We start from the raw sequence: 26932 nt of genomic DNA on the forward strand, positions 1-26932 counted from the left end.
TTATTTAATATCAGTTGCTCAAAATTCAAAATTCAAAAAAAAAAAAAAAAAAAGATTATGAGACCAAGAAGCTTCTATGCCCATCTAATAACTGCCCATCTAATAACTTCACAAAAAATTCACCTAAAATATGTCAATATAAATTGGAACATTATATACACTGACAAATAATTCACCTAAAAGAAGTAAATATAAACTAGTAAAGTGAAAAAAAAAAAAAATACTTTTATTATTTAATATATGCATATAAATCTCTACAATTTGAATTTTTTCAGCTGATGCCTCCAGTTAATTTGGCCAAAATTTTATACAAACTCCAAAAGGTATTTTAGTTCAATATTTTTTTTTTTTTATTTATAAAAATCCCAAAATACCCCCAAATCCCAAAAGTTTTACAAAAACACCCATTCTTTTTTATAAGAATCCCAAAATATTGAAATAAGTGTTTTTTTATATTTAATTTTAGTCTTGTCTTAAGGATACCAAGAGTCCAGGAGAGTATTTGCCCATTCTCTATGTAATAGGAATTTCTGAGAGGAGTCGTCCAACAAAATTCTCTCTCTCGTTACTCTCTTCAAAGGGAGTATATTTTGAACTGTCTTTTACGCTTTCTCGGGATAGACAAGAGTCAAAATCTGAGTTTTCTTTTAAAAGAAATTATTACATGGTTCCAAATCTTGGACACTCGATGAACGAGTTTAATTCAACCTAAAAACAACCACGGTTAATAGATAGACAAAAAAAAATAATAATAATAAAAAAAGAAAAAAAAAAAAAAAAAAACATCCAAAAGAACTACACTCCTAACTTGAATGATGCGTGAATTAGAATATGGTTGCCTAGCCGACTACTCCCAAGTTTCTTTTACTTTGATAACGTGTGGGTTTGACGGGATTTCATCCAATTAAACCCATAGTACAAAGTGTGTCCTTGGGCCTGGCCGTAGTCACGGCCCAATTGATCCAAATGTAAATATCAATGTAAATATTGGGTTTGGTTGTTTCATTCACTTAGGGCATTGTGTTTCTAAAAATGAAGAACAAATAGAGATGAGTTTTTAATGATTAAATTAAGATAAATGCCAAATTTCACAACATTTAGAATTTGTATAGATCACCTCTAACAAAAATTTCTAAAATATTCAATAGTCTTCCTATAGATTGAAAAATGTAATTTTTCGCCTCAAAATGAACGGAGGACTAGCTAGATTTAGTGGATTTTGATTATTGGGTTGTTTTTGATCATGATGAGTGACAATCTGATCAACTATAAGGAGAAAAAGTTGATAAAACTGTCCAAAAATCCATATGACAAAACAAATTAAATCTTACTCAAACACATATATATTGAATTGAAGGAGTGTTTCTCTCCAAAAAATCAAACAATGTAATTAGAAACAAAAGAAAATCATTCTATGCAATCATTTTGAAGTTCAAACAACATACTAAAAACAATTCCATGCCATGCTAAACAATTTCAGTACCACCAGTCCTATGATCAGATTGTTGTTGTTCTTCCCCTTCGTTCTCTTTGGACATCTCTTCAAGCGATCTTCCCTTCGTCTCCGGCACTAAAAATGTACAAATCAACCCAATTACATTAATAGCTGCAAGCACAAATAGAGAATTTCTCATCCCAATTCCAGCAGGGTACCCTGGATCAGCTTTGGCCTTGTCTTGATTCTGTGCAGCATACAAAAACCCGAAAGCTCCGATAATGGCACCCGCCTTACCAGCAGCCGCAGAAATTCCATGACAAGTAGCCCTAAGCCGTGCCGGAAAAATCTCCGCTGGCACCACAAATGTGGTGCTATTAGGCCCAAAATTCGCGAAGAAAAAGGTCAATCCATACATCATCAGAAACCCTAGATTGTTTTCGTGCTGAGTCCAATGTTGATAAGGAAAAGCCAGTGCTAACATGAACACAGTCATGAAGAAAAACCCTATAATCTGAATCAGGAAGCGACCCATGTAGTCGATGAGCCAGACGGTGAACCAGTAGCCCGGGACAGTCCCGCAGGGCGGGATAATGGACTGAGCCCTAGCTATCTTGTAGAGCTCCCCAAGTGCACTCATGGTCTGTGAAGGTGGTAGCCAACCAACTGAACTAAAAATGTCCTTTTGGAACAAGTTTTGGCTGTAGTAAGCAATGTCAAGCAAGAACCAGGTGCTGCTTGTGCCCAACAAATGCAACCCATGTTTTTGCATAAACTCTCCTGAAAACAACCCATAAGAGTTTCGGATCCGGGTCTGACTTGTATCCACCACTTGTACTTTCTTTACCCCCTCCATCTTTATCTCAATGTTCAACACTTTGGACATGTCTGCATAAGCTTGCTCGGCCTTCTTCGCCACCAAGGCAGTGTAGCGAGGCGTTTCCGGCATCTTCATCCGCGAATAATACGTTAGAGCCGCCGGTAATGCTCCGAGCATGAGGATAATTCGCCACACGTAGTCGGCCTGAGGAGGAGTGGACCCGAGTGGGTTGACTGAATAGGGTTGCGCGTGATATAAAGAACTAAAGATGGCTGACAAAGCAATGGCTACCGTCCCGGCTGTGAGGATTCCGAACCCTTGCATGGCGAACACCGCCGCAATGAACCGGCCGCGGTTGTTCTTATTCGAGTACTCTGCCATGATGGTGGCAGAGAGTGGGTAGTCTCCTCCTATGCCAAACCCTAACCAAAACCTAAAAAACACAGAGAGTTGCCATGACTGCTTTTGGCGAGGAGCCGAAGGAGAGGCCGGAAGCGATGGAACACACCACCATGAGCATGAGGGTGATGCCGTAAACGCGCTTCCGGCCTAGCTTGTCCCCGAGCCACCCGAAGAAGAGCTGTCCGGCTAGGGTTCCGCAGAGTGCGACTCCGTTGACAGCGGCGGCGACGCTAGGCGGGAGAATTCCAGGTTTGGGCGAGCCCTCGACGTGGTAATAAATCCGGCCGAGGAGTTTGGTGACGAGGGAGATGCAGAAGAGGTCGTAAGCGTCGGTGAAGAAGCCCATGCCGAGATAACGACCGCCTTCCAATGGTACAACTGAGTTTTTGCTGTGTCCAGCGTCTTTAGAACTTGATGTTGATGATCAGTCTCCATTGATGATTTTCTTGACTTCTCACACTGTCAATTCATGAAAAGAAAACCCTAAAAACTGAAGTTGTTTGGACGTAAGGTAGAGTAGTGTGTGAAGAATGAGTGTGTTTTAGTTTGGTTTTATAGAGTATTTCGTAAGACTTATTATCCCTGTGGGACACTATCATGCTAAAGTAGTAATGTAGTAGGTTGACTCGGAAATAACGTAATAATAATAATAAATAAATAATTTTTTTTTAGACTTTTAAAGAGCTTGGATGGCAAGAAAAGAAATATTTTGTGAGATTCCTGAATTACGTAACATTCTCACAAATTTTCAAATAATATAAAACACACCAAATTTTTGTCTTCTTGATGATATTTCAATTGTACTCCTGTTTTATGATAATTTTTACACTATTTAAACTATAAATGATATTTTTTTATAATTTTCTTTAAAAAAATTTCTTGTTTATCAAACACAAGTAGATTTATTTATTTATTTTTTTATATTTTTTTTTCAAGTCACTTTCTTTTACTTTCACTTTTACTTTCCACCATCAAATTTTTTCTAACTCTTTGAAAAACCATAGTTGGAGGGAAAAAGTCGTTACCAAGAAACCTTTTCCAAATATAAAAAAATAGGTGCCGGGATAGTAAGAGGGGACCCAAAATAGGAGATGTATTTTATCCAATTCTTCTGTAAAGTGTTATTAATTTATAAATTTTCTTTTATATGTGCGTAGTGAATACAAAAAGTTCCATAATATTTACTTTTATTTTTATATTTGATTTTAAATTTTTTATTAAAAGTATATTTTTAAATAAAAATTATTTAATCTTCTCTTTCTAACTCTTCCTATTCTTAACTCTTTCATTTTTTCACTTTCTAAATAAAAACAATTTACTTTTTCTAATTCTTATGTGAAGTATAAGGGCTTTTATTAGTACAACAATTTGTATTATGTGAAGTGTAAGGGGTTTTATTAGTACAACTGTCATAAAACTGCTCTCAATATAAACATTCTATATTTAAAACACTTCTAAAACACTTCCATTACTAATTTTATTATCTTGCCCATGCACCAATAAACATGCGTATTAATATTCATTATTGTAAGAATTTATTGGCTTCAATAATCATATGATGATAAAGTTGTTTTGAATTTTTTTTTTTTTTTGTGTGTATATATAATATAGTATTTGTATTTAACACCAAAATACCAATAATTTAAACATATTTATATTGGAATTTGTATTTGTAATAGAATATATACATAGGCGATTGTAACAGTGATATAAAGCCACCGGTGATAGAGTCTCGGACCAAAACATGTTTATTTACATGAACCTCTAGTACAAGGGATAAACTTTTATTTATAAATAATAAAGAAGGATTAGATTGTCCAAAAAAAGTTAATTACCCGGCCCCCTAATGCAATTTTAAGAACTTCAATTTTTACCTTCATCAAAAAGCACTTTTTAATATTGTTATTATTAAAGTATTGCTATTATGGGGTCTTTCACATAAAATTTCTCACTAGCTCTCCTTTTTTGTTTTGTTTTCCTTTTTTTTTTAATCATAATTATGTATAAATATTGAGACATGAACTCAACCACTTGAAATAACTAAACTAGGATTATATAATTAAAATTTTGTTCAAATTAGACTTTGATTTTAGTTTACTTTTAAATTTGCACCAGTAAAACACTGCTGTTGCATTTGCTAGTATTGAATTGACACTTTGAATTATATTGGGGAAAAAAAAAAAAAAATTAATATAAAATTTAAACTATTTTTTTATTTTTTTATTTTTAAATTTAACATGTCGATTCAGTATTCCGAAATGAAAAGATCCCATAAGAATGAGATTATACGATACCAAATGAGTGGTAACAAAGTAAGATACTCTGGAAATTAGAAAAATAAAACATTATCAGAGGCGTAGAAAGGTAGGGTAACATCCCAATAAGAATGAGATTATAGGATTTTAATTCTTCATTCCAATCACCTTTACTCTATATGTATCCTCTCCATACACTTTTCTTGAGAATGTGTAATGGCTTTTCCATATAAATTACACCCATCTCAATTATGTAAAATCTTTTTAAATACAGTTACTTTGCTTTGAAATTAAAGGCATAAAAAATTTAAGGATAAAAAATCTCCCCTGAAGTTTGAGAAAATTATATTCAAATAGAGTATTTGATTTTTATTATTTTGACCTCTTCTAAGATTTAGTGTGGACGCTCAATAACACCCCTACTGTTAATAAAAATTCAAAAAATAACTAAATTATCATTTTCTGTTGTTAAAATACTTTAATAGCTTTATATTTTGACATGAAATGACAAAAATAACATTAAAATGCCATTGAAATGCAAATTATCAATTTTCATACTAGTTTTATATTATTAAATTTTATCAAAAAAAATATTTTTTTTGTTAACGACATTTAATTAGGTTTATTTTTAGGATTTGATTAGTTTGTTTTTTTCCAAAAAATAAAATAAAAGGATAATAGAGTCTTTTGGTTAGATATATTTTTTTATTTGGATAAATTATATTGACCTGGTTTCACCTTTTTTACTTTGACCTTTCTTGAGATTTGGCACGTGTGCTCAATGACACCCCATGTCATTAATTAAAATTAAAAAGACTAATTTGCCCTTCCCTTGTTTTAAAGGACCTCAATAACATTATATTTTGACACGAAATGGCAAAAATATTATGAAATACCACTGAAATACAAAATATCAATTTCATACCAATTTTATATTATTAAATTTTACAAATAATATTTTTTTGTCAACGACATTTGATTAGATTTCTTTTTAGGGTTTGATCAGATTCTTTTTTTTTTTTTTTTTTTTTTTGAAAAAGGTAGGGTAATATTGGGAAAATAAAGGTAATAGTCTTTGGTTTAATGGATTTTTTTTTTATTTATTAAACTAGTTTAAAATTAGATAAGGGTACAAAGATATTTCACACTTTTAAGTAATGTCAGTGTATCGTGTGTAATTTGTTCAAACCTTATTAAGGGAGATAAGTGTAATTTATCATTTTTATTAAACTATATAAGGATATAAAAAACTTTCATACTTTTAAGAGTGGTAAAAGTAATTAAGGCCAAATCCTCTATCCGTGTGTAATTCATACAAACTTAAGAAAAAAAAAAAAAAAAAAAAATCATTGTAATTTATTTAAAATTTAAACCCTCAAACAGTGACATAATTTTATTTGAATAAAAAATTAATAGTTAAATAAAGCCGTTTTATATATGAGTATTTTCATAAGTAGAAAACTCAAGAGTATAAATACATAAATGCGTTAAATCGATATAACTCGAAAGTAGGTAAAATTGATGGTACATTACACTCACGGCCAATTAAAATTAGATAAGGGTACGAAGACATTTCACACTTTTAAGTAATGTCAACGTAGGTGTATAATCTGCCTAAATCTTTAAGGTTTTTATTAAACTATATAAGGATATGAAAATCATTTTATACTTCTAAAGGAGGTCAAAGTAATAAAGGCCAAATCCTCTATCCGTGTGTAATTCATCCAAACTTCAAAAAAAAAATCGGTGTAATTTATCCAAAATATAACCCCTCAAACGGTGACATAGTTTTATTTGAATAAAAAAATTAATAGTTAAATTAAGCCGTTCTATATATGGGTCTTTTCATAAGTAAAAAATTCAAGAGTATAAATACATAAATGCGTTAAATCGATATAACTCAAGCGTAGGTCAATTTGAAACCGACAAAAGTAGAGTAAAATTGATGGTACGTTACACTCCGAAATTAAATTTAATTACACAAAATATGCCATTAAGATTGAGTGATGAAATGTCATATTTGCTCTTCATATTATCCCATTATTTATTATTATTTGGAAGTTAAAACAAGTCATGCAGAGGTTCCAACCCTAGCCTTTCTTTGAAATTGGAGTTAACACTCTACTAAGTCCATTTATATAACCCATATTATCCTTGTCAATTAAAAAAAAAAAGCTAAATTGCACACCACTTCCTCAGGTTTGTCAAAATGATACGCAATTATATTGTCCCATAACAAAATGTGATGTAAGAGTATTTTTCATTAAATTATTCCCTTGAGATTCTTTGCCATTAGAATTGAAAAATACAATGTTAATAATTAAAAAATGACAATTCCAACAACGTCATACAACATTTTCCAGTGGAATAAGGATAATATCATTCACCTCAACATTCCTGACTCTAAACTTTTTTTCATAAGAATACCTCCGGACTTCTTCCATGGCTCCAAACATTCAAAACTTGTGTCATCCCGTGGATTGAATTAATATATGTTACTAGTAAAAAAAAAAAAAAAAAAATTACTCTTTTATTTCATCATTTTTAAGCTGTGTTTGAGAGTACCAAATTAGTGATTTGGATTTGAGATTAAAAGAAATTAAATTAAAATTTTAAACTAATTTTCTTCAATCTCAAATTCAAGACGTTGATTAGGTGTTCCAAATTAGTGATTTGGATTTGAGATTAAAAGAAATTTAATTAAAATTTTAAACTAAATTTTCTTCAATCTCAAATTCAAGACGCTGATTAGATGTTCCAAACACAAAACCAAGAGAATAGGTTAATTACCAACTTTAAGCACTAAAGCTATGGGTTAGTATGGGATAGGAACTTTAAGCACTAAGCTTTGAGGTATGTCAACTTCTCTTTCTTTCCGTCTTGAGGAATTGATTCCGTCTCGCGAGTATAATTTGGTGCACACAAAATATGGTAATCTTTTCGTGCAGAGTTGGTACTGAATTAATTAATAGAATAGAATTAAATAAAAAACATCAGTTTTATTGATTATATGTCCATTTGTGATTAGCCGGAATCTCATGAATTTGTTTTCTCATTTTGTGTGGAAACGTGAGCAGCAATAATTATATATATATACCCCGATAAATAATGGAAACTCCTTATATATGGATTTTTTTTGTCGATGTATCCCAGATTGAATGAGTTGTGTCTCTCATTGTCGGAATCTGGGAGGAACTTGTTGAAAGAAAGAATGAGTTTGTGTTGGATTGGAAGTGCCGAGGCAGAGAAGCTGTAGGAGAAGTGGAGCAATTTGCAGGTTGATGAAATCAAATTATACCTATGACGTCGTGTTGAATTGACTCCGGAACAGGCTAAACTAATGTGGGCTGAAATGAAGTGCTCTTGTAAGTCATAGAGTTTTGGTTGAATTAATTAGCAGTTTAATGGGTAGTGTACGTATATTTGGTGGAAGTGTAGTAAAATTTATGGATTATTGGAAATGCATTAACATTGCTCAAGTCAATTTTGGTTAGAAAATTTATATTCTAAGGTTTTTGATGTATATATAATTTTTCACAATGGTATCTCATATTATATTAGGATAAATATATTTGTTAAAGTTTAGAACTCACGAGATGATAAAAGTTTTCCTATCTCTCCCACAAATTCATTTGATTTTTGTGATTGGCGTGTGTATTCGCATTAATAAGAGTTGGATCAATGTTCGTAAGACATAACATTTTCACAATTTTACTAGCGAATAGACTACTGATAATGACCTGAATGATCTATACGATCTGTATCTGAGACAGAATAAATTAAGTGATTGCGTCATTTTTTTTACTTAAATATACTTTTGTATTTATCTGTCAATGTATAGGAATATATACATACGTTCCTATACATATGTATATATAGACTAAAGGTCTACACCAATGGGGTTCTATAATGAATTAATGATACAAAAAAAAAAAAAAATTTAAAATATCTAAGACATTTACAAGGTTCCACATCAAATTTTAACATAGTATAATATTGATACATATAAACATGTGTATCAAAAAATAATATTTTGGTATTAAAAGAAAAACACAGCTACAAAGTGAATACTAGTTTCGTATAACCCAACTATTAATTGAGAAGGTTGGGTGGGTTGAAAATGACACAATAGCGTGTAAAAATAAAATTTTGAAACAATATTACTGTTGTTGGATCAGTAACTCAGTTGGGTGACAATTTTGATTTCCACATTTTGATGGCAGCGTCCACAGTAAGTGCAAGGAAGGACAAACGGAAGAGCACAACCGGCCCGGTTGACTGTGCTCCTTTACTTATTTGTATTTAGTATAAATAACTAATCAAAAATTATTCACTATAAATATTCGGTGTAAGTATCATTACTCATTTTCCATAAATCTTCCAACCATTCTAAAATTTTAAAATGTCAAACACACACCTACATACAAAATATATCTCCCAACCATTCTAAATTTAAAAAATGTCAAACACACGCCTACATACAAAATATGCATGGCCGTGTATATGAGTAATGATCTCTTGTAAAAAAAAAACTTTCTCCACAATGTCTACATCAAATATGATTTGAGTGTAATAAAGGTAAAATTATATATAAAAAATAATAATAATCATATTTAACGATTATTTGTGTGAACAAATTTCTTGTTCACCAATAAACAACAGATCGTTTCTGAATTCACATATATAATCAAAGAGATTTTGGATCAGTGAAGCTTTTTTTAAGAAGAGGTAAAAAAATATATATATAATTAATATATAAAATGTGTTTTACATATTACGTGACCAAACAAATAGTAGAGGTACTGGGTCCTCGGATAACCACTTTTTTTTACAGCTTTACATGAATAATAATAATAATAAAAGTAAGTATTACAAGTTCCAGCAATGCCAATCCGACCCGGGAGTGTTATACAACATAGGTGGGGTGTATAACAATTAATGGTCCCCCTGTGCGTTTCAATCTCAGCCCTTGATTGTACAACACCAATGGTGTACAGGAGAGGATACTAGAGTAGGGCAAATGTGCATGCAAAATATGATATATACACACATATATAGTTACATACAATAAACATATACATGTCTATATGACAGTCTCACGATGGAAACTTGCACAACATACTTCAGTAATTACCTTCTAATGTAGGCCACGGTCGTTAAGTTACATGGTCTAATATGTTACTGAACCAGTTAATAAGTGGAGCTGGCCGAACTGGAAATTCTCAGCTAATTCTGAACTTTCCATTGATTAACCAAACATATTAACACCAAATCTCATATAGTGTGCATTGACATATCAACAAGGAGACATTAACCATTACCAAGTCTCAACCTATTGTGCTCCATATGGCTGCACAAAAGTTAGAGCAAAGGGTGCATAAAATCTGGAAATTCACTTTGCATTTCCTACTAAGATTAGAATTTCTCAGCATCACAAGCAGCAAAATTCATACAACTAATTCAAAATGTTCATCATTTTATAAATTTATTATTTGTCTACAGTCTGCTAGGAAGGAGAATACCGATTACCTTTAAATTTCTACGTAGCACAATGCTCTTCAGTCAAATGATGAACATCCGTGCATTCGGATGATCACTTCTTCAACAGCTTCTCTTTCATTCTCTCAACTGCACCCCTTAGAGTCCCCTCGTCTTTGCAGAACGTAAACCTTACAAGATTCTTTCCATCTTCAGGGTTTAGGTAAAACACGCTCGTGGGTATTGCCACCACTCCAACTTCCTTGATCAGATACTCGCAAAACGCAATATCATTTTCCTGCCCAAAAGGGGTGTGATCTACCACCACAAAGTAGGTTCCGCTTGATGGGTATACCTTGAAACCGACAGCCTTCAATCCCTCCACCAAAATAGCCTTTTTTCCCATGTAATCCCTTTTCAGCTCTGCATAGTAAGAGTCCGGAGCTCTAAGAGCTGTTGCAGCTGCATACTGCATCGGAGTGGATGTGGCGAAAGTGAGGAACGAATGAGCTTGTCGCACTCCCCATGTCAGATGCGGGGGAGCTATTGCCCACCCAATTTTCCAGCCTGTTAAGGAGAATGTCTTCCCCAAAGAATTCAAGGTTACAGTCCGCTCATACATTCCAGGAAGGGAAGCAATAGAAATGTGATCCATTTCAAAAGCCAACTTGTCATAAACTTCATCCGTGAAAACTAACACATCATTCTCAATGCATAGAGATGCAATCACATTGAGTTCATCCCGGCTGAACATCTTTCCCGTGGGATTATGGGGAGTGTTCATAAGGATTGCACGAGTGTTCTTAGAGATTGCAGACTTGAGCTCATCAATGGGGACAGCAAAATCTGGAGGCCGTAATGTGACACACTTAACTTCGGCACCAGCCATCGACAGAGTGGCTTCATAAGAATCATAAAAAGGGGCAAAGACGATCACCTCATCACCTGGATTTATCAAGCCTAACATGGTTGCAGCAATAGCTTCAGTGCATCCTGAGGTAACGGTAATTTCTTTCTCAGGGTCCACCGTAAGTCCAGTATCTTTCTTGAACCTTTCGGCCACGGCAGAGTTGAGGTCAGGAACTCCATATCCACGGGCATATTGGTTTTTCCCATCTCTGATTGCTTGAATGGCTGCTTCTTTCACAAACTCTGGGCCATCAAAATTGGGGAAGCCTTGCCCGAGATTAATAGCTCCATGTTTGACAGCAAGCATACTCATCTGAGTAAATATTGTCGTTTTGAATTTCTCCAAGCGCTTTGCAACCTGACAATGAAACGTGGAGAATTAAGAACAAAAGAGTAATATCAGTTATCACTATCAGCATAGTAACATTCCCCTGTATTGTCTAACAAAGAAACAACGACGAGATAGAAAATCAAATTTTGGTTGCAAAAACAATTCATTAATCAGATATCCAACAACTGGGATCAAAATTTGGAAAAATGAACTCACTCGGTCAGAAGTTAGTAGTATTTGGATAGATTATGTTGTAGGCTTTAACGACAATAAATAAATGGGCAATGGTACAAATAATGTAAGCTAAGACTAACCGTATTGTCCAAGCAGAGGAGAACCAGTAAATTGTATTGCTCTGAATAGATAATGATTCTAATAAAGAGCCCTTAATGTGAGTTATAAACTGACGTATCATGACTAGTTACAGCATATTGGAAAATTCCAGCTAGAAATGGATTTTGCCACATGCTCTGTTGCTTTATTTTATCAGGTGCGCAAAACTTTATTTTGTTCTTATTCAGGCCAATTCTTTAAATCTTTGGTTTGGTTATCAATGAGGATCTGACTTACAAAGTTACAATCAATTCATGCTTTACATGACCCAACTAAAGAAGAGATTTCCCAAAAAATGTTTTCAGCATTTGGATGCTTGTCAATTGTTTTAGACATTCTTTAGAAAACAACAGTTGCTTGAAAAACCTGAAAGTTAGTTACGTATTAATTTTCTGCAAGTTATTTTTATTAATAGACACTCAAGACGTATATGACGAAACTATAGGCATGTGTATATAAGTTATATATGTGCCCATAGACACTTGCCCAGTGCATATATATGTGCCTACACAGCCACATTAACATATCTATGTATATATAAATCTATGCATGTGCTTATAGAAGTACATATAAATGCCCTTATATAAATATTTGCATGTATACTCAATTATATTCATGTATTTATACTTACTACATGGTCATATAAAATACTTTTTTTTTCTTAGTTAGTACTCACACGCATGTCCTCCACTGAGGCTTAAACCCTTGACCTCCCTTTGGAAAGTAAGGACTTGATACCGCTAGGCCACTGGCCGTTGATAGTCATATAAAATACTTATATTCACCTCTATACACATGCATATAAAGAGTGTCAATTATTTTTAAAAATTCACCCAAACACGCGAGAATGATAAGAAAAACATTTTTCCATATAAGAGTTTTATATGATAAATTCTTTCTGTTGAAAAAAACAGAGTGCCAAACTTAGACCCCATACTGAAATTCTACATCATAAAGCAAATATAAGTAGGTAAATCTACAACAGGGACTTATTCATTGCAGAAGTATCAAACCACAGCAAACCCCAGCTCAAATCTACTGACCAGAGACCAGGTTATCATTGATGGGGAGGACTAATCCCAGCAAGGTGAAGTCTATTTTCACCTTTGATTTAATTATTTACTGTTCAAGAAAGATTAAGATTGCAAGCTGAATCAAAATGAACACTTGGAGTAGCTTCCAGGCATCATGTTTCAAACTAAAAACATTTAATAAAAGACAATATCATAAAGTTAGTTACTCCCAAGAAGGGGGAGAGTGGGATTGGGGGGGTTGGTGGTGAAGACATAAGCCACCAGTAACTTACACAAAAACATACCAAGGTGGCACAAGAACAAACATCTGTCCACCATTCTAATGGAGAAAATTCGATCTTCTCAGAGATTTTGAGTAACATTCTTAATTTCATCTGTCAAAAAAGGTTTTTAACCTCCAAAGAGGTACATTCTGATGGAAGTATTAAAATTTTTAAAAGGTATTTTGGGTGTTTCAGAGAAGTTAACATATGAGTTTTTCATTGTTATTTTACATTGCTATTTTACATATAATGTTTCTGGGATTGAACTCATAACAATCTAAAGTGCATTTCCAAACTGTCTTGCATCACTAAGGTGTAACTTCACTAAAAGGTGGAAGTACGTAGTGGATATCAAAACTCACACATCTATGCTAATTATTTAGGCTATGGCTGAACAATGGTGACGATGAAGAGTAACTGATTTTTATTCTGTAAAATAACAGATTATTTCCTTCTTCAATTCATATTTGCTTCTTTTAAATGATTTAAGTACCAGATATATATAGAGAGAGACACACACACACACACACACCCGCGAGGGCACAGACACGCACACACTACACGTGAACAAAAATAGAAATAGAACTTAAAAAGGCAAAGCCAGCTAAAGAACTTGATTTGGTTCCCCACACAAACAAGAATTTAAAATATCAAATACTTTAGTTTTAGGATATAAAACTTTTCATTCACAAAATTTAGTTCTGTTAACAAACAGCTTATCTAAAACCTTAAGCTATTAGAGAGAAAGTAAACAGGTTTATTTAATAGAAAATCAAATGTCCTTTGCACTACTAACCTCCAATTGTTAGACTTATCAAATATATATATATATATATATATATATCTCCAATTGTTAGCCTTAATCCACCAACTGCACAAAGATCTATCAATGTCATCAGCATCATCCAGCAAACCTCAAGAAGAGAACATGAGTGCGCTATAATGGAAGAAGATGGTCACTGGAATAACAAACTCTATATAACGAAATTCATACACATTAATTGCTACAGTCAAATATTTCTCTCTCACCGCTGTCCAGACGAATGGAGATATACAAAGGAACCAGAGTACAAGCAAATTAAGGTTCTTGTGTGACAATAATGTTTATCATGTATAGTTATAACTAAAATTTGAAATATGCAACAAACTAGTGTTAACATCAAAATGGGGAATTTTTAAGCATGTGAATTCAATAGATTCGCAAATTCAAAGTCAAAGTATATGTAGTTTTTTCAATTAGCGTATGCATTAAGCTAAATCAATTATAAATCAAACCAATTTAAAGTAGACAACACAAAGCTAGTCTTTTTTCTCCAAAGAGAAATTCCCGGCATATCAACTAAAAGGATCAGCTAAGTTCGTGCTCATACATCCTTTCTTTTTTTCTTTTTCTTTTTTTTTCTTAGTTGGTACTCACACACACATGCCTCAATGGAGGCTCAAACCCCTAACCTTCCTTTGGGAAGTTGGGACCTAGTATCGCTAGGCCACTGGCCTGTTGGTTGCTCATACATCCTATCAATATATGCAATCATCAATTAAATCAAAATACCACTTCAAGTGTAAAATAAAATGCTATTATAGACTTTAAACATGCACTACATTACCATAAATATTCAAACTCAACAGCTAGATATATTTAAAACACATAGTCAACCATAAACCCATGAAATCTGAAACCTCTGTTTATTAAAAACTACAATCAATTGGATATGATATGACCATGATGTGATACATAGCATGTTAATAAGCAGCCTTTAAAAAAGCAAATATGATAAAAACATATGACTGAATAGTTTTAAAATATAGAGGCACAAGTTTTTTTATTATCAAGGAGCATACTTAAAAGCTCACTTGAAAATTGAGACTTTTATATGTGCCTGAGTGCAAGGGTCATGCCTGTAGTAGGTTGACACATTGCGGTTAGGTTTTGATGAGCCTAGGGCTTTTTCTGTGGGGCATAAGGCACTACTTTAATAACCAAGTTCTTAACATCTCTCAACTCCATACCAAAATAAAGGGAAAAAGGAAAAGAATCAGTGGACTTTTAGAAATGTTCATATTGTTATTCTCTACTGTAACACAAAGATAATAAGACTAAAGCTGCCATAGGAATACTTTTTGCTGTGACCTTTCCCGATTATTGGTGCAACTTGCAAGGGGTAAAAAATATTGGTAAGAACAGTGCAGAGCCCCTATTGTAAAAATTTGAATGCCAAATGCCTCAGTAAGCTGATAAACAAGGGACAAATTCAATAGATGTTATAGGTCAACTTAATTTAAGAAAGGTAAATTGAATAGCAACAAAATTTTGCTAAAAGCTTATGGTATTAGGACAAATTAATGGCTTCCACAAAGAAAATGGAACATGTCCCCTAAAGAATGCAACGAATATTCATATTAAAGGGTTACAAAGGGCACCAATTTTTGTAGCTTTCTCCTTCAATTCATACATGTGGACTCTAGCTAGTCATTTTTAAAAGTCTTTCATTGCCTTCATTTATTATTGAGGTATAAGTAATGGATCGTTTATATAGCACCACCTTTTGGGAAACATTGTGGTACTTTATTAATGTTAATGAATGATTTGACCATGGTAACATGCTAGAATCATGAAACAACAATGGGTATAATAACAGACAACTGACCACGAATGAAGCAACTTCAATGATGGGTATAATAACAGACAATTGACCGGGATTGTTCAGCACGTTCACATAATCAACTTTGACAGTTTGACCATGAAGGAAATGGTGCAAGTGAAAGGTTCTATGACAATAGGATTAAGGGCACACGGTGTTAACAGATGGCGTCCCAGTGAGTCTTGTCTTGCGTGTTGAGTGGGGAAGGGGGGCATACGGGTGAAATCGAGGGCTGGTTCTTGTAAATGTATTTCTAATCACCAATTTCGATGACACGCACAAAGAGCCTGAATATACAATTTTGCAACAAGAATCTCGATGGATGTCAATATCCAACCCCATTCCCTTCTAGTCCTAAGCTTCAACCCAGGAAATGCAACATTAAAATAGGCCAAAAATCACATTACACAAACCAAAAAACACAATTCTGAACTGTTCTGCTCTCCATAAGCATTCTGCTTGCCTCACTTTCAGTCTATACTGTGAGAATAATGATGTGGTAACATACAGCACCACAAATTAGGAATCAAATCAATTCAGTTCAATTTAAACTAATAACCAACGAAATTGCAAATCTGTACGAAACATCTATTAATTACTTCAAAAAAAAAAAGAAAAATATAAACTTTGAATCGGGAATTAAACACAAATTATAGAAATTGATGATATAATGATAGATTAAAGGTTATGCCAGTGTAAAAGTGAACAAAGCTGGGAATGAGAGACATATAGAAAGAGACAGAAAAAGCAAACAGAACCAACATCTACAAACATGAAGAATAACGATTCAAAACAAACCCATCAAGAAATTGGAATGAAATCAAGCTTAAATCAAAGAAATGCCAAATGGGTGTACCTGCAAGGGTTGATGGGTCTTCTGAATCGACCCATCCTGAGTCGAAACGGGCTCTTGTTGGGTCGAAACGCTTGCCATGAAAGATGGGTGAGTGGTAATTTTTCTGCTAATATCAGAGAATCCTGTGTGCAAATGTGTGGAAAAGGTCTGAACTATGGAAGGTTTAAAGCTGAGTGGTCTACGCATCTCATTATATGTCCAGGTACAGTGACTCGCAAGTGACATGCGTAGGGCTTTGAATTGAATCAAATTGTAGAAAAAGGAAGGCTGCGCAAAGGAATCAAAGTATCAATAGTCGGACGGTCAGATTTGTGTAGAACAACTGACATATACAAAGGCAATAATAATGAAAAACAGGTGGTTCTTTTCACGCAGCCATGAGCCCCCAACTTAAAGGGGACCGACCATCCAACGTAGTTTCTATTTGGCATCGTGCTAATTCCATCCCTTCTAACCTAATTTCTCAAAATTCACCATTTCTTTCCATCCAAATTTTTAAAGGCTCCTTTTGGTTAGCCCAAAAAACAAAAAGGGAAATGAATTTTTTTTCAACAATTTAGAAATTTGGTGAGTAAAAATAAGAAAAGTTCTGATAAAAAATAATAATAATAAGAAAAGTTTGGTAATACTCCCTCCCCTCAAAATTATTGTCCATCTTTTCTTTTTTTTTTTGGAATTTCAAATTACATGTGGCTTTTCTATAATGTTTATAGACTACAATTTTGGCATTGACTTGATTAATAAAATGCACTCATATCTTAAGTTACATAAAGCGGGAGTGTGAGAGCGGCAAAATTTTGTAATAAAAAGTGAGAATTTGAGTAAAAGCGCGCGCGGAGCGTGAAAGCGAGAGCGCGCTCAGAGTATGATAACGACACCTGTTAAAAATAATTGCGTGACTTAACTCATATCTCTTTGCCTTTGCCTTTTAGTATGGATAAATTTAAAAGTTCACTCTTTTCAATACAAAATGTATTAAAAATCTAACACCATAAAAAGTTAAATTCCCTAAAAAGCCCAACAATTTTGGAACAGAATGGTAAGTTTCATATTACTAAAATCATAAAATTATAATTTCTCATTTAAAATAAAATAAAATAAACTTATCATATTTTCACTTCACATTTCACTCTTGATTTCCGATGTAGTGTTCAAATATATATATATATATGTGTGTGTGTGTATGTATTAATTATGACAATTGAATTGAAATATCATTTTTATTTATAAGCGGGTGTCTCACTGTTTGAATGCTTCTACTCCTCCTCCTCCTGCTCCACACGTTCCTAAATTCCTCCACTAATTCAAGAAAACCCGTGAGGTGGATGATCGAAGTATGAATTTTTGACTTGACCTAGACTCGGTTCTTGATCAACAATTTCATCTTCTCAAAAGTTATTATTTAAATTGTATATGTTCTAGAATTTTCTTTTCCTTAAGTGAATCGAACTTTTTTTAAAAGAAACGGTGCCAGCTATCCTATAACTCGTACAATAAAGTGACCATAGAATCTAACTAATATTAAAAAATAAAAAAATAAGTAAAAATAATGATATTTAAATATTCATTTGACTTTTTAAAATTGTTTTAATCTAATACATAATTATTGTGAAAAAGCTCTCTCTCTTGGTAGTATCATTTAGATCCATATCAACTCAATTTGGGCTTGTACTCAAGCGCAAACTCAACTTCGATATATCTTGACTTCATTTTTATATATTCCGGAATTTGCCTTAAATAACATAACTTTTTTACATATGAATTTTTAAATAATTTTAACTAAAATTTTGTTTCTATAGTAAAGTATCAATCGCAAAAAAGCATTTTTTTCTTTTTAGCATTCCGACTTTATTCACCATTATTATGATAATTATCAACAATATAGTTTATTGTGTGCATGGAATCCTCAAGCACTTTATTCCAATCACAAATGGCGCTTTAAAACTAATGTTTTCTTTGTGGTGTCTTTCTTTGATGCTCTTTCCAATATGTGCCTCGACTTTTTTACTAAAAACATTTTCTTCTTATCAATTTATTTATTTATTTAATTTTTTTTTTTTGTTTGTTTGTTTAAGTGTCGGACAGCTTAGAATACATTTCTCATCAACACTATTATAATTTAGCATCAACACTATTAGTTTTGCATTCACCAGACTCAAACTCAGAGGTACACCAAAGGAAACGAACACCCAATCTCCGAACACATGAACCAAAAGAGTTTTTATTATTTCTGATGAGCTATACCCTGGGTGTCTTTTTTCTTACCAATATCATGATTCATGACAACAATTTTGGTGCAATTTGTAAAGGAACGCAGCATTCACACTTCACTCTAGGGCTTTTTCATTTCACTTTTTTTTTTCCTCAACAAATTAAAATGAAATAATTACTTCTCAAAAATTTAGGGTCAAAAGTGTTTTTTTGGAAGTTTTTATTGTTAAAAAAATAAAAGAAGCCCGAATGAGTTTTGTTTTTGACTTGGCAATGGTTGGTGGGGTTAGATGTTAAAGCCTAAAGGGAAAGGGAAAATGATGCTGGTAGTGGTGAGTTTCGAATACGGGCCAAAGGTCCTAAACAATCGCCGAAGGAGTTTAGGAGTACAAAAGTGGAGTATGGATATTGTTATTCCTTTCAAAAGCCCAATTAAGGGCAAAGTGAGCCCTCAATCAGTAGGCCCATGCCTTTAGCAATGCTCTTTGGGCTTATGGGTTAACAAATGTACAAACATGTAAAGCCCAAGTATCATCATGTCCAGGGCTAACCAAAATGCACAAACACGAACAATAACCATTTGGCTATTGAAATAATATTAATTCCAGATCCATCTAGGCATCTAAAATGGAGCAATAGTGCAGCATCAAAGTTCTAAAGACATGTTTAATTTTTTAGGCTAATCCTGAATTTCAATATGAACATGGATATATGTTGAATTCGAAATTTCCATCTTAAAATTTTTTTGGTATGTTTGGCTACATAGAATTGGAGCCTTAGAATTGGAATTGGAATTGATAGAATTTGAGAAAATATTGGTTCAATTTTATTAGTTGTTTTTCTAAAATTCTACAAATTCCAATTTTAAGACTCCAATTCCATACAATCGAACACACCCTTATAAAAATTTGTGTGATATTTATCATATTCTGCTGATTCTTTTAAATAGGGTCGGGTTTTCCAACTTTACAGCCAATTTTCTTTGGTATGGGTTCAAAATAGGAAACAACCTTCCTAGACCCTGGAATGGCGGGAGTCTCATGTACTAGGCTAACCCTTTTAGCCCTACAATCTCAATGCTAAATAATTCTCAAATCACATTAAAATGAACCAATTTTGGTTGGGTTCACCAATATATATAAAGAACTCATTTCTTCAAAACAACAGTTATAATGCAACACCGAGTCCCCATAAGGGCAAAGTGAGCTAAATATGCAAAAGCCCACAACCTTTTGATACCCACATTGATGTCTCGGTGTCAATTAACTCAAATCTTGGGTCGGCCCAATGCACATAGATGTCTTCATGTTAGGTTAGGATGTGAGAGAGGCCCATATCCATCTATTGTAGCAGTGTTTTGTTGCTTGCTCTTACCTTACAATTTTGCTTTATTCACGATCAATATATATATATATATACACACACAGTAGTATTCAATTGTTCCCCGATGAGCAGGATAAAGTATACTCACTTTCAATTATAGTTGTAGGATCTAATCCTACTGCTAATATAATTCTTGCACTATTCTAGGGAAGTGATATTATTTGAATTAGTAATTAATTACAATTGAAGTAAAATGACTATAATAGACAGTTTCATTAAAAAATAAATAAATAAATAAATAAAATCAGTTATGTTTGACATAGCCTTTTAAAAGATAAAAATTAAGAGTATAACAAGAAAAAAGTTTTTTTTTTTTTTTTTTAGCTAATCTTATTTTTCTCTATCAATTAAACACATCTTCAAGAATTTACTACCTAATTAGCACCACATGAAAACATTATATATATATAGGGTATATAAAAATAATAAGAAAATAAAAACCGTAACTCAAATGATATAGTCATGTGGTTTCTATTCATAATAATAAATAATATATATTTTTTCATGACAAAAATATTAGGGATTAGTAGTCAGAGGAGAGGGATGGTCAAGGCTCAAACACGAGCTTTCAGACGGGGAACAATCCAACTACTTGGACAAACATTTGAAATTCATAACAATTTTTACCTTCCTTATAGATGTCATGCAACTGTTAACAAATTGATGGCATAAGATTATTTTTGTAATTTGTTGGATAAATATTTTATTTAATATATGCAACTTTTGAAGGTCATTTAGATTCAGTTCTTGTGACAGATTGATACAATAACAATGTCTCTTCTTTTTTTTTCTTTTTTTTTTCGATAATTAAATAACAATGTCTTTGTTACGCTGAATGAGATGATTTACAGAAGATCGTCATCTTTAGCCGTCCAAACTTGGATAATTTTCTTTAATTTGAAACTTGCATAAAAATCTTTTGATTGAAATTTAAAAATCTATGATTTCTTTAACTAAAGAGGTAAATTTTTAGCCATTGGTCAGCACTAACATACGTGCTCTACAGTGTTAGCGGAAATCTAATCTATATATCTGTCCAAAAATTTCCAACTTTACATATCAGTTGTATAATTATATATTTATCCATCATTTTTTAGGACCACCCAAATGCAAATGAATAAATGACATAAATATTAGGTTAGTCCGAGTATTTTATCGGACCATCTAGTGTAAAGAAAAACTTGATGGTCCTGCGCTGATGCAATGACAGAGACATAAACAGTTCTCACCAAATAGGTTAAATGTGTGTGTGTGTGTGTGTGTGAATTGTGTGGGTAAATATATGGGAAAATTATTTGGAGGCCCACAACCTCTAAATGATCCGAAAGGCCTAGGAGGTGTGGGCCCCACCAATGCCCTATGATGGTGGGACATATTTGGAGCGTTCTCAGGTTCTACCCCGCATTAAATATCATTAGTACTTTTTCACACGGTAAATTTATTCGGAAGTTTCGTAGGTTCAGCCTCTCTACCAGTGTTATTTATTAAAAATCATCAGGAGAATCGTTCATGATAAAGGTGCATTGTCAGATATAGCCTACCCTTCTGGACCTTTAAATTTATAACCCTGGAGTTCGGATCCTCCATGTTTTTTGTGTGCAGTACCTTACTCTTAGTGCATCGAGAAACCTATATATATATATATATATATATATATATATATATATATCGTTCATGATAAAGGTGCATTGTCAGATATAGCCTACCCTTCTGGACCTTTAAATTTATAGGTTTCTCGATCTACAAAGGTTAGGATGTATCTCGTGATTTACTGCAGAAACTATAAATACAGAGTTTATAAATTAAAAATGTCCAAAAAGACGGGCTAGCATTGGTGACAATGCACCTTTGTCACTCGTCATTGGAGGATCCTTCTGGCGACGTTTAATAAAGAAATAAAGTGTTTATAATGAGATTGCTATGCAATAAAAAAAAAAAATGGTATTTTTGAGATTATTTAAGTCAAAATATTTTAGATGAAAAAACAAAAAAAGTTTTGTTGTGGGTATACATTCGAGGAATATTCACATGCTTATGTTGTACTTCCCATACAAAAGACAGCCTTACACATAGGAGAGAGGGATATGCCAACCACCATCCATCTTCCACCTCTCTCTCTCTCTCTCTAGGAATTAATATGCCATTTGGTAGCATAGAAAATGTTAAAGTGGGAGAAAAGAGAAGAAAATGTTAAGAGAATAGAAAATAAAAAAAGGAAAATTTTGTTACGAGGAAAGAGGAAAATTGAAATATATATATATATAATAAACAGAGTAAAGGAAGTGATGAGAAGATAAACCCATATTTTTTTTTGATCGATTGAGAAGTGAGAACTAGAGATACTTTTGAAATTATTTTTTCTTCTTTTCTCACCAAACATACAATTAAAATGTAATAATATGATGAAATAAATCAAATCAAATTACTCTTTTATTATTATATTTTTTAAGTTGGTATTCACACACATGTTTTCACTGAGGCTTAAATTCTTAATATTCTTTTGAGAAGTAAGATTCTGGCATCGCTAGGTGTAACAAGGGTCATTTTGTCCCACATCGGAATCGGATGGGAAAGAGATTGGGTATAAATGGGTGGGTATGCAACCTTACCTAACGGTTCGAGCTTTTGGGTAAATGGGCAAGCGCCCACCCGTTACAGTTGGTATCAGAGCCAAACCCAATCCTTAATCCGGTGTCACGCCATGAGTCCACCCGGGTAGGCAGGGTGGCCCAACCGCAACGAGGGCGTTGCGAGTTTGGGTGGGGGAGAATGTAACAAGGGTCATTTTGTCCCACATCGAAAGTTCGAGTTTTTGAATAAATGGGCAAGCGCCCACCCATTACACTAGGCCACTACTGGCCTATTGGTATCAAATTGCTCCTTTATACAAATTATGCAGTGAATTTAGATTCTCTCTGCTTTATCTTGTGTTGCCGCGTATATATTTCTTATGCAATAATTATATTAATTTGTTATTTTATAATGATGCACTCCGTCATGAGTTGCAAGGCTGTTGAATTATGATGAGTTGCTTTACAATAGCAAAATATGAAGCGTAATTAAATATCCTGCACAAGGGAAGAACTGAATTCCTATATGGTAGTATATAAATGCAAAAAAGAGAGTGAGGATTACAAAGAGTTCGATTGAAAACGTGTCATCAACACTCATTCAAAATATAAAATAATCACCAAAGTTATATGTCACGGATAGATCAACACACCTATTAGTTTTTATTACCCTTTATTTATTTATTTTTTATACTTTTTGTATTAATGTAGAGTTGGTTTATTTTAAAATTGAAAATGGTAATTTGAGAACCATTTGACTGTTGTTCTACTTCTTGTCTCGTGTATTTGCAAGGTATGAGATTAAAAAATTACAAATAGACCTAATTTTTTTTTATATTATTCTAATACAAGATGCCTATTCTTAGTCTCAAATATGTGCCTTCTTCAAGATTTTAATGTTTTAACATTGGAATCAATTGCAAGTTTGTAACATTGAGAAAGCGCTTCCATGCCAAAACCATTGCGTCATATTCATTACCGTATTATGTAGCTCTATATGTCATAGTAATTTACAAAAATTTTTGCTTTTACAAACGTAGGAAATAATATGGGAAAAATAACATATAATCAAAATCAAGAAATACAATTTATTTACAAGAATGAAAATAAAAAACAAAAAGCAGAAGAAAAAAGAAACACATAATTTAGAAATCACAATCCGAGGAAGTCCAAATAGAAGCTGAAAGCAAGCGCCGGAATTTCCACCCTAAAACGAGCCTATTGTTAGCTAACTCCTCCACCCTATAGCCATCATTGAATAGTCCCAACAACAACTTTGCTTGGCAATGATTGGCAAAGCTTATTTTAATGGGACTGAACCCCATTGCACCTAACCACTCTCCCCAAGAGCATCCCTCCTCTTCGCCACGTGTGCGATAGATTCGGGCCAATGACCCAGATATTCGTGGGCCTAAGAATACCCGTTCCACCAAAGCCCGAGCTTGATCTTGCATTGGAAAACCAGCCTCGAGCGAATCATAAACCGCCGAGTAATGGTGTAATGTGTCCATGAACCGGCCCACGAATCCTCCGTCCCCTCTTGGTCCCACCTCCTCCTCCACTAGGGTCACTAATCTTGGGTTTAGGGTTTTTGCTCCAGACAAAAACGAAGCGACCGAGTCCGAGGCACGAAAGCTAAAGTGAGGTAAGTGTAGCATGCAGTTGATCACCAAAGCCTCTCCTCTCACCAATTTTAGAGTGGACGGCCGAAATGTCTCATCCGAGTCAAGTCTACATTGATGGAACGAGAAAGGTTGGCCAATTGAAGCTGCGAATGCGATCAATCGACGACCGGTCTCTTGAACGGTCCCCATCGATCGACGGCCGCTCCCACTCCTTGACAACGCTGTGATACGAAGATGAGGAGTCGGTGGGCCATCTTTCCTAGATACCAAAGCTTGCATCAACGATGCCCATTGAATCCCCTCCATGATATCATAGTCCACTATGTGGACCCTCCTATCATGGGCCACGGCTTCTAAAATAGCTTGATTGGCTGTGAAATGTCCGAACTTAACATAGGGTGACATGTCTTGTAACAATTGAAATGCGGCAAGGACATCCATCTGATGGTGATCCTCACGGTTGTGGGGTCCATTCCCCAACAAGTGCTTACCGTGCGCACCACCGGCGCCTTCTAGCAAACCATGGAGGGCCTCGGTAAAATACGCGGCCAACCTCTCCATGTTAGTGCCATCAGTAGGAGACACCAACTCCCTGAGCCGAACCAATATCACCCGAGCCAGATCACGGCTCTTGTTCACGCCGGTCAGCGCCTCCGCCGCGGCCATCAGAAGGTGGACGATCCTCAGCCCTTTGAAATCATCGCTGCCGCCCCCACCCGTTGTCTCTTCCTCCGCCATGACTGTGTCTGTGGACATGACAGAGTTGGACTCTTCTTGGACATGGACAAGCCTACCGGGGAGTTGGAGGCCGGTGTTGTCGTCCATCATCGATTCAATTAGGTCGTGGAAGTCCGTGGTGTCACCGGAGAGCACGTCCCAGTCCACCACCGGAGACCACACATCGTTCCAGTTGCAGCCATGTTCGTCTTCTATGCTGTTTGTGGTGGTGGTGGTTGTTGTGGTGGTGGTGCTGTAACTGGATAAGTCGAGGTCGGCTACGATGTCGTCGACCACCATTTCCATAGGTGAGAAGTATTGTGGTGTAGCTGAGAGTGTGTGAGGGTCTCTAGTTGGGTTGTGGAGTGGTGGTGGATTTAAATGTGTTTGTAGAGAGAGAAGGAGCTGAAACAAGAGAAATTGATGGTAGGGACTATGGGTTGATCATTGATTGAGTTGTAGGCATTAATAAAAGGATTAGAAAAGGGGTTGGAGACTAAGACGGGCTGCTAATCCTAAGGCTTGGTTTGGCTTTTATACACAATGGGTCTTAATCACTGTTTATCAATAATGTCTTCAAATAAAATACTCTTATGCCCTCGAAGTTTTAATTTAGGAAAACAATATCACTATGTGTCTCCTCTAAAATGTGTCTCATCCAATACCCTAGCATGCTGGAGAAATTTTTACATTGCTAGGGACTATATGGTCTCCGAGGATCACAAGTCGACACATGAAATAATGTGTCAGATTTATATAACTTTTGCTTGTGTAATAAGTTGTGATTAGTTAGAATCATGTAGTCTCAAATCATGTAATAATTTTGCTTCAGAGTGCCATGGTAATGTCGGACTTGTAGATTGTACACACATTTGTCCTCTAATTTAAATATTTTATTTCCTAATTGGACAATTGGAAAAACTGTTTTGAACAAATTCAATCAGTACATGACTGAATGGATCTGTAATTATTTTTCTTAGAAGATTGAGATTCAATCCAATTTAAAATATATTATGAGTTAATTAGGAAACATAAACAACAAACATCTACTAGTAGTTTTAAGTTCTAAATCAGTTATTTTTCATTTGTACTTATTTGGATAAAATCAACAAAAACTATTACTATTTATATCTATATATATAATAATATATTATGCTACTATATTGTATTTGAGTCTTATTTTTTTAAAATGTGTTATACCAATCTTCTTAGCATCTCGTACTCGTGTCCCATGTCCGGGATTCATGATTCTTAATAGGAAAAAAAAACCTAAAACTCAACACCTTCAAATTATATAATGAGCCCAAAAAAAAAAAATAATAAATAAATAAATAAATTTTCAAATAAAAATGCTCAAATAAATAATGGATTGATGGAGACAGAAGATAGAACTAACCAATTAAACTTGATGTACAAATGGTATAATGAAACAAGTAATAAGAAGTTGGGAAAAAAGTTAATTAAAAGGGTACCCCTAAATTCTAGACATGGGGGGGGGACAGAAGTGAAATAGAGAGATACAAAAGAATACAGATGCAGAGGGACATTCAATCCAGTTAGGCGTGGAAATCAACCATTTGAAAGCTCAGTTTGGAAAATGGCATTTTGGTTTAGGCCTCAAGGCCATTTTGAACTCAGACAACTACCCTTGTGGCCGTTACGATTCAG

The 26932-nt window shown here is 34.0% G+C and overlaps 2 protein-coding genes and 1 pseudogene across 2 annotated transcripts; all 3 read right to left on the bottom strand.

Moving 5' to 3' along the window:
- Window positions 1-1466: 1466 nt before the first annotated feature.
- On the bottom strand, window positions 1467-3092 carry LOC132272942 (inorganic phosphate transporter 1-4-like; annotated as a pseudogene).
- Window positions 3093-10286: 7194 nt separating this feature from the next.
- LOC132274557 (uncharacterized) lies at window positions 10287-17213 on the bottom strand. The gene is made up of 2 exons (XM_059775870.1): window positions 16759-17213; window positions 10287-11657 (listed from the first exon to the last, which is right to left on the bottom strand). Exons 1-2 carry the CDS (start codon window positions 16981-16983, stop codon window positions 10506-10508), a joined length of 1377 nt encoding a protein of 458 aa, XP_059631853.1. The 5' UTR covers window positions 16984-17213; the 3' UTR covers window positions 10287-10505.
- Window positions 17214-23959: 6746 nt separating this feature from the next.
- On the bottom strand, window positions 23960-25757 carry LOC132274559 (protein NODULATION SIGNALING PATHWAY 2). The gene has a single exon (XM_059775871.1). The coding sequence runs from the start codon at window positions 25568-25570 to the stop codon at window positions 24068-24070; it is 1503 nt and encodes a 500-aa protein (XP_059631854.1). The 5' UTR covers window positions 25571-25757; the 3' UTR covers window positions 23960-24067.
- Between the last annotated feature and the right edge of the window lie 1175 nt (window positions 25758-26932).

Source organism: Cornus florida, unplaced genomic scaffold (genome assembly GCF_030987335.1).
Source record: "Cornus florida cultivar Cherokee Brave unplaced genomic scaffold, ASM3098733v1 CherokeeBrave_3.0.0_Hap2_Chr09, whole genome shotgun sequence".
NCBI lineage: Eukaryota > Viridiplantae > Streptophyta > Magnoliopsida > Cornales > Cornaceae > Cornus > Cornus florida.